Here is an 8787-nt window from a genome sequence, read left to right on the forward strand (position 1 = left end):
TCACAAACCTTCGTTATGATCACACAGGAGAGGACCCATCTGCCCAGTCATTGATAAACTCCATCCCCACCACAGGAGACAATATGTATTGGGGCAAGAATACAGTAGATGATTGTCTTCTAACAGAAAAAAACCCCCATTGTTTTATGCTTACATTTACCTACAGGTCACAAACAAATTGAAAATACAGAGAAGAGAGGTACCGCAAGCAGAGTCTGTGGAAACCCTGGAGTACAAGCATCTGTTCCTGCTGTGCTGAGAGGATCAAGTGATATGGACAGTAGCAGCAGGGCTCTCAGAACACTAGTCCACACACCCTGACATGTCAGGACATCAGGAGCCAGATAGGAACCCGAGCTAGGTGAGGCAGGTGCAGAGGAGAACCTGCATAATTTTGCACAGGCAGTTGTCTCCTTCCCTATGCAATTGCCTACTCTGTTTCTGTTTAGAGCTGTCTGTGGTGATTGTAAAAGCACCATACGATTTTCTTTTCTAAGCACATTTCTCTCCATAAAGTATCTAGCAAGTGATCTGAGTGTTTCAGTCTTAACAGATTGGGAAATGACTGTCATTCAACCAGAGCTTTCATGGGTTTGGGAGCTGGCAACTGTCTCCGCTTGGCTAACGTGGAAGAAAAGAGACCTCATAAGGTCGGGGCATATTTGCCAGAGTGGTGACTATTGGGGAAATGTCAATGTCCTTGTGATCCACAACAGATTTCAAAGCAAAGTTCTGCAGGATAGCTGTTAAAAATATGAATAGCTCCATCCGGGCCAGACCTTCTCCTGCACAGATGCGTTTTCCTGCAAGCAAAAAATAATAAAAATGACAGTGGAGTATTTTGCTGGTAACTTATTTTAACCACTGTTCCATGGAAGTTCAGACATCTCACAATGGACAGGCAGCACTGCAGCATTTTGGGGAAGTAAATGAATTAAACTAGGGGCTAAGCATCTAGAACAATGAGTGCTCAGTGGGAAAAGGCAGTTTGAAGGCTTTGATTTCTCATGTTCTGCTGCTGTTTGATGGTAAGTTTGGAGAGAGAGAATTTGCATGGCTGAGTCTCTCTTCATGTATCTCTTCTTGTAGAATGCAGTGGAGGAGCTTTTGTGGTTGCTAAAAAAGGAAATCAACTGAAACTCTAGTACAGGGGTTAGAGCTGCCCAGAAGTGACTCTAACAGATCACCAGACATCACTGTAGAGACCATGGTGATGGAGCCACTAAAATCTTCAAAGAGGTTCTAGGAGAGAATCATCTAGAATCTGAAATAGAAAGAGGTCTTACCTGCAGAAAATGGCATGAAGTAGTCACTCTTTTTAAAGGTACCATTTGCATTCAGGAAATGTCCTGGGTCAAATTTTTCTGGATTTGGAAATTCCTTACTATCATGTAGGATGGAAGTCAGCATAGGGATTATCATAGTGTCCTGAATTAACAAAGAGAGGAGAATAAAGTTAAAATGGAGACGTGCTAAAGCAAAGTGGCATTGAGAAGTTCCCAGGGCTGAATAGAAGGGTAGTCAAAGTTTAACCAGTTTAAAATGAGCATTTAATAAATAAAACTGTGTGCCATTCATATGGCAAAGATTTTTTTAAATGAATTTTAGTGGTGAGTCTGATTAGAGTATTTAATATTGCTTCCAAATAAATTAGAACTTTGCTTACATTTACGTGATAAAAATAGAAAGCTCTATCTCCCTCTTCACATAGAGGATGAGGTCTTTTTTTTTCAAATACAAGAGGTTGGACTCAATAACCTCCAGAATCCACTTCCAAACAACATTATTCTAATTCTAGATCACGTTTCAGTGTTTTTTGAAAATAAAATAAAATACAATGAATAGAACACATCATTGTTTTCAAGAGATTATGACCTTTCTCAGGCACAGTGGAACAGACCTTGGGGATAAAATAGTCTCTGAACTTGATGTCTTTGATCACAGTATGTGGGACATTAAGTGGAAGGAAATCGATGAATCTCTGGATTTCATGGACCACAGCATCTGTGTAGGGCATCTGGCTCCGATCTGCCATGCAGGGGCTTCGGTCTCGGCCAATGACACAATCAATCTCCTTTTGTATTTTCTCTGTTAGGAAATAAGTAAGTGTTGAATGGACAAGACCCCCATCTGTTTGCCTAAACCTCTCCCCATATTTACAGCAAAACTTGCTTTTAGTGCACCAGGAATGTATGAATGTACTTAGTACTGATATCTTTTTCGTGTGAATAGAACTAAGACTAATACACATTTCCACACTGCAAATGCACATTTCCTTACTCAGGGGACCATTGCCACATGTGGTAGTGACAGGAATTGTCCAAATTGATCCCATGACCTATTAAAAAGTCTTCCGTTATTTATTTCCTTTTCTATTACCTGCTATCTCTGGGTATTTCTGGAGAATCACAAGTCCATATCTCAGTGTGGTGCTGGTGGTCCCTGTTCCTGCAAGGAACAAGTCGAGTGTGGTTCTGCTCAAGGTCTCAATGGTGAATTCTGAGTGACCATTCCCTTTCTCCTGGAGGAAGATGTGGCAGAACATTTTGAATGACAAAGCTAAGCAGCTTGTTTAAAAAGGAGGGTCCTGTACCTGTAATGTATGATTTTAAACACATCTAGTGTCCTTTCAAAAACATGACACTCACTCTCCAGAACACCAACATTTATGGTACTTTTACTAAATAATATGTGGGAGGAGCATTGAATTACATCAACCAGATTGGTCTCCAGCTTTCCTAACTTTGGCTAGTGCTGTTAATTCTGTGTTTAAAAATTCTTGATAAGAAAATGGAGAAGAATGAAGTTGATGTGCCAAGAAAAGCAAGTTCCCTCTGTATTTGCAAAAGCCCAGTGCCCTGCCACAACTGAAAGAAGCTGGTATCCAAACAGTGTTTTTCTTATAATTCGATAAGTGTCTTGCTCTTACATTACCTGTTCCATTTTGTTAAGAAAAGCATCAATAAAATCTCGAGGACAAGTGGGATCCAGGGTTTCCTGGTGTTCCACTATGATTTCTGAAGTAAATTGATGAACTTTTTCAGTATTTTTTATCATTTTTTGATGAGGCCCAGGTAAGTACTCCATGATAGTTGGGATGAAATTGTATAACTGTAAAAATAAAATGGTGGAAAAGCACATTCTGATTAATATGGATACAATAAAATGTTGTCCTAATTGTAACTATGAAAATGGGGCAATTAAACAGTTTTGGAACAGTAGGTCTTTATTATTCAACTGGATTTTAATGCTTTTTACTTTATGGTTTCACTATATTCAAGGATAGACTTCTCTTGAGCAATTTTTGCAATGATATCTTTCTTTGGATGTACAATGGCAATTCCATAAGGTAAGAAAACACAGGAATTGGTTATTTAACTGCCTATTTGGTTTTCAAAAATTTTTTCCAAATGTAGGAAAATCCACTCCAATTAAAAAATAATAACATGAGTAAATATTCATTAATAGAATATTATAATAATTAACAGATTTATTAATTAAATAAAACTGTACACACGTGTATTTGTATAGAGTTCTGGAGCCTGTTGTTTTCATCTAGCAACTCAATTAAAGTTAGAAATTTCTTGTCCTCATAGTCAAAGCGATCCCCAAAGATGATGGAGCAGATGATGTTGGAAACAGCATGGACTAGGAATATGCCAGGGTTGAAGGGTCTCTCTGCAACAACAGAAAACCAATGGTATCTTGCTTTCAGTATTTCAGGCATCATCCCCTCCTCTGACACTATAGGGAAGCTTTGCATCCTCTTCAGACCCAGAGTTTTGCACTCCTTTGAAAGGATGGTGAAGAGCTTATCCAATTTATTCTTCTCTACTTTAACTAATTTCCCTGTTGAATGGTTTGAGAATCTCTTTTGTCCTGTTCTCAGCAGAATACTAGTCTGAGTGGCTTCATTCCTCTTCAGCTCACACATGCCTGTCTGCCTTATAGACTGTTTATTAGAAATAGCCTAAAGATTCCCACCAAAACCCGTAAGGACTTTGCCCGAGCCATGTCTTTAGGTTATTACACCCTGTTTATGAACTCTATTAGTGTAACCTCAGTTGTATAACTCTCTCCTAGAGGTTCAAATGCCTGTGGTCAAAGTCTAGGTTTGATAGCACAGCTGCATAAGCATCTAAGAAAACTACAGTGTGAGAAAAAAGTGATATAAGACCCAAGAATGAAAGGAAAGGTATAATTGCAGACAGTCATAGGGTGCATCTCAAGGGTTCAAGAGGAGGAACAACAGCATGAAAAGCTATAAAATCCTAAAAATAAAAAAAAAAGAGTCAGAAAATGGCAACTTGGCAGCATTGAGGATCAGCCTATTCCAAGGAGCAATGGCACCAACTCTTCTCTGCCTGACTGATGACTCCATGGCCCTTGAAGTCTCAGCAGATATCTCATTGGATGTGATGAGTATATTAATGCTGAGCCTAGTAGATAACTAGTCCTAGCTATTTATTATTTCCATTAAGAGTAAATAATGGCTTTATACTTTTCAGTTGAATATATCTTGCTTGCAAAGCCTTTTAGTACACAGTAAAAGATGCCATAACAAGGTGAGCCAGAGATGGAGGCTTGCAGTAGGGCACAGGAAATACAGTATTACTGTATTAGTGAAAGGATAAGAGCAATACAGGTGAGAATGTTTTCTCTGATTTGTAGCAGGAGTGTTTATCTATGAATCCAGACTGAATTTGCTAGCGGCTCACAGGAAACTGATGTTGCAGCATTCTGCTTTTCCCCCCTTGCAGAATAAGCACACATTGAAGGCTGGCTGTGGAAAGGAAGCCTGTGGTCCGGGTTGGTACTGTGCCGCTCTCAGGGGAAGCACTTAGAAGTAACATTGTCTTCTATACTACCAGGAAACAGATTTATAGGTTGAAACCTATAAGGCGGTTACACTGGTCTCCTACATTTATCCCTCCATACTGTCACAGTGCCTTTGACTGACCTACTCCCAGCAGTGATAACTTTGCCTGTGGGAGCAGAAACAGCAGCCACATGCCCACTTCTTGGGTCATAGATTTGGTGAAGCAGTGCTACACCCCTCACTGCCTCATTGCAGGTATGCAGAGTGTCCCAGTAGGCACAAAGTCCATGTCCTACCATGTGTGTTCCTGATCCTCTCCACCAGAAAATGAGCTTCCTCCTGGATTCGCTCCTCGATGCTCTTCTTCCCCATCCCAAAATCCCTCAAGGTGGTGAGTGCAAATCGTCGGAGCTGCTTCCAGGTCTCCCCATTGCTCGTCACAATGCCTGATGCAGGAAGGAAAAATAGACATCCATGAGGAAACAGATTTTTCTTTTTCCTGAATGGGAGCTACACAGTAAGTACTTCACAAACATACAAAGACACTGCTCTGTGGAGTTATACTGAAATTGCTATATGCCCCAAAATGTAACTTCTCTGCAATTCTGGAGGGGACAAATCTGATCCATCTGTCACACCACTTTGAGTAAAACGGAGTTTATTCCCAGAATAAGAAAAGCTATGTTAGGATGTAAATAACAAGGTAACACTGGTACTGAATTGATCTTGACCACAAGCACATGGTCTTTGCAATAACATAACTGCTCATACATTCTGCTGTGTACCTTCACACTGCATATCATTATTTGCAATACCATTGATACTGTAATATAGTACCATGGAATAGGTACTATTTACCCAGATACATGCCATACTGGGAACTACCCTGGTGAATAAGCTCAGGGCTTTACCTTGAATGTGGTCCTTACTGGGGCAGCCTATATTATCTTGTCTTTGTTGTGCTGTGGACTTTCCTGTTGCTGGTTCCTTAGCTGTATGTATATTGTCAATATTTTCAGAAATGGGAGAATGTAAGATCTTAGAGGCACATTTTTTAATGAACAAATTTTTAGCCAGAATTTAAAACGTGCTGAAAATAGGAAGGCACTCAGTGAAGCCAACCTGGGACCTTAAACAGTCTCCAGGGGTCCAATTTACTCAAAGGTCCAAGTAATGAGTTGGACTTTTAGTCTTTTATTGCTAATTTGTATGCATGAAAGGAGTAAATGAAATCCACAATTCCGTCCTCAACTGCCCTCTCAGCTGTGCTCCTGAAGCACTGAAAGCATCAGCTTTGTATGCTAACATTACCTGTGCCTTGGAAGAGTTTTTTAAGCAGTGGTAGATTGCCCCTTCCGCTGAAGTCATCTGCCTGATCAATCAGAGCTTCTTTCACAACTTCATAGCCATAGAGCACCACAGCCTTTTGTGGGCCTAAATATATTGTGAAGACAGGACCGTACTTCTTGCTGAGCTATAGGAAAGAGGAACAAAAAGAACAACATGTCTGAATGTTAATCATGTGAAAAGAAGTTTGTAGCGAAAGGGTCTGAGGATTGATGTGCCATTGTCCCATCATCGCTGAGACATAGCATTGATTAGCAGCAGTGCAGAGGTCTTTCAGCTATGAATTATAGCCAGGGGAAGAGGGAATTGTACAAGAAATAGGGGATATGAATGGAAATAGTGAGGTGTCAAGTCCAAATCCCAGAAAAGAAAATAGTTCTTCACATGACTGGCAAAACAGTCTGGAATGCCTTTCTAGAGAGCACAGTGGAGAACAGTTTACATGGGCTCAAAAAGCAATTATATACACTTATGGAAGCAAGCGCCTAAAGGGTTTCTGAGCATAAGCATACCACATTTGTCTCTAAAATCTCCTGGGCCATGACCTCTGGAAATTGAGCAAGTATATGAGTGGAGAGTCACTGCATCCTTGCACTAATCATATACTCTTTCCCAGGCCTCTGTTTTTGGCTACAGTTGCAGAAAGATTCTTGGGCTACTTGGTCCAACCTAGAACACTTCTTCTTGTGCTCACTTTTTAAGAGCAAACTAGATATAGTCCCAGGTTTTTTGTGGTGGGAAACTGAATAACCTAGCGCTCTGAAACAAAGCAGAATGCCTGAGAGTGCTCATGATTCTCAACGTTCATAAGCACGAAGGCAAAAAGGACCTCATATGGGTATGTGTGCATCTGACAATACACACGGTGATGTCAACCATCACCACAATTTTGCTCTGAAGAACTCAGGGACACCCGCCTTTCCCACCCATCTGCCACCATCCCCTCACAGTCCCCTAATGAACAGGCACTCCAGCTGAACTCCCTCCACCTATCCCCTCCCAGGCCTTGCAACGCACAGGTTTTGTTTGACAGATGGGTGATGTCAGCCAGAGGAGGGAATGGACAGCACAATTCACCTCCAAACTTTTTTGCTTCAACCCCTTCACTCACTACTTCCACTCCTAGGAGATCCGACCCATCTGCTAGGGAGCAGAGGCAGCAAAACGGAGCAGGGTCCTCCCCCAAAAAGGGCCAGGCCATGTTGCTAGTGTGGTGAGGAGTTGGGCACAGGAGAAGTATAGTGAATATTGCAATAGCATTATTGCCTTGGTTGCAAATCCACTGCAAATTGTAGTACTGCTGTGAGGTCAGCACAGTACTCATCATTAGTATGATACTGCAAATATATAGACTTAGACTTGCAATATATAGACTTAGATACAGACTTAGATATATAATTTATTGCAATGTATAGACTTCAGAAGCTTGTATTTCTGGGAAACCGTTTGTTTCTGTTTGAGTCTGATGTTTGGTCAATGCAAATTAAGCTTGTGAATTAAACTGAGACAGTCTGGACTGGGCTTTGTTTTATATGCAATGGAGACAATGTAGGAAAGAAGGACACAGTCCCTTACCTTCTTCAAGCTTTCAGGCAAGTTCCACACGTTCAGCTGGAGTATGTTTCCAACAATGGGGAGTGTGATGGGACCAGGAGGTTGCTTCTCTTTTTGCGATATGCTTCTCCATGAGGCAAAGAGAAGAAGGCATGAGATGCAGAGCAGCAAGAAAATAGTAGTCATTCCCAGAAGCTCCATGGTGGGCTGAGAAAGAGAAGACAAGTGTCAAAAGAGCCTGATGTTGGACCTGTAAATTCATGCTTATTTATATGCTATGATACCAAAGCACACAGATGAAATTAGCCAATAGTCCCTTCCTATTCCTGCTGAGATATGAGATTACTTATTAACCTGCTCAAGATAAAAATGAACAAGCTAGGGATGAACTCCTTGTTTGCATGCTGATTTTTTACCTCTCCAGCTTGTGGTCCTTTGCGTAATCATTCATGTAGGACTAAAGAAATCATGTTCTAATGCTGTCAAACAAACTCAAAATGCAGAATTATTTAGAGTCTAGCTGCTATGTATATGCTTAAACTCTTGCTGTTTGCCCTCATGCATAGATTGACATCTGCCAGTCCCTCTAGTATCTGAGCACAGTGTAGGGAGGTGTGGTTGAAAAAGGGCATCACTCCAAGTTCCTCCTAGGAATTTCACCTCTATTTCTGGAATGAAATTATGCAATTGTACCCAAGTCACACATTCAGATTTTGAGGAATACACTCATTTTGTCTTAATCTGACATTTCAACCAGACAAACCATACTGTCTACAGCATTTACATGGTCAGAGGCTCCCCCCAAACCACAAATCCCTGCAGCAACCTGCTGTCTCTATTCTGATGTTTCTAGAAACTAGTTGAAGATCCATAGAAGGATCATGAAAGGTAGAGACACCCTGAACAGAGCTTAACAGAATGATTAGCTTAATTAATATTGAGTATTTAACATAATGTAAAATCTTAAATGAAATGTTATGCTTCCCACTTCTCCTCCCTACAGGAAGCTAAACCCCTACAAACAGGGTGAGAACTGTGTGTGTTTTCTGGCAAAGTAGAGCAGAACA

General features: G+C 40.8%; 1 protein-coding gene across 2 annotated transcripts; it reads right to left on the reverse strand.

Moving 5' to 3' along the window:
* LOC142030188 (cytochrome P450 2H1-like) lies at positions 1–8206 on the reverse strand. 2 transcript variants are annotated; one of them, XM_075025937.1, is made up of 10 exons: positions 8137–8206; positions 7742–7927; positions 6131–6293; positions 5116–5265; positions 3518–3678; positions 2935–3111; positions 2380–2521; positions 1901–2088; positions 1287–1428; positions 1–803 (listed from the first exon to the last, which is right to left on the reverse strand). In XM_075025937.1, the coding sequence occupies exons 2-10, from the start codon at positions 7919–7921 to the stop codon at positions 622–624; spliced, it is 1485 nt and encodes a 494-aa protein (XP_074882038.1). In that variant the 5' UTR covers positions 7922–7927; positions 8137–8206; the 3' UTR covers positions 1–621. The 2 variants fall into 2 exon arrangements, with proteins under 2 accessions (XP_074882038.1, XP_074882039.1); XM_075025938.1 differs by lacking the exon at positions 8137–8206 and having other exon boundaries at positions 2380–2518; positions 7742–7980.
* Between the last annotated feature and the right edge of the window lie 581 nt (positions 8207–8787).

Source organism: Buteo buteo, chromosome 4, assembly GCF_964188355.1.
Source record: "Buteo buteo chromosome 4, bButBut1.hap1.1, whole genome shotgun sequence".
NCBI classification, from domain to species: domain Eukaryota; kingdom Metazoa; phylum Chordata; class Aves; order Accipitriformes; family Accipitridae; genus Buteo; species Buteo buteo.

Excerpts from the sequence above, each read along its gene's own strand:
- LOC142030188 (XM_075025937.1), bottom strand. The coding sequence starts at position 7,921 with ATGGAGCTTCTGGGAATGACTACTATTTTCTTGCTGCTCTGCATCTCA. Across the intron at positions 2,089-2,379 it reads GAAATACCCAGAGATAGCAG|AGAAAATACAAAAGGAGATT; the intron begins GTAATAGAAAAG and ends ATTTCCTAACAG. Across the intron at positions 1,429-1,900 it reads GAGACTATTTTATCCCCAAG|GACACTATGATAATCCCTAT; the intron begins GTCTGTTCCACT and ends TTGTTAATTCAG.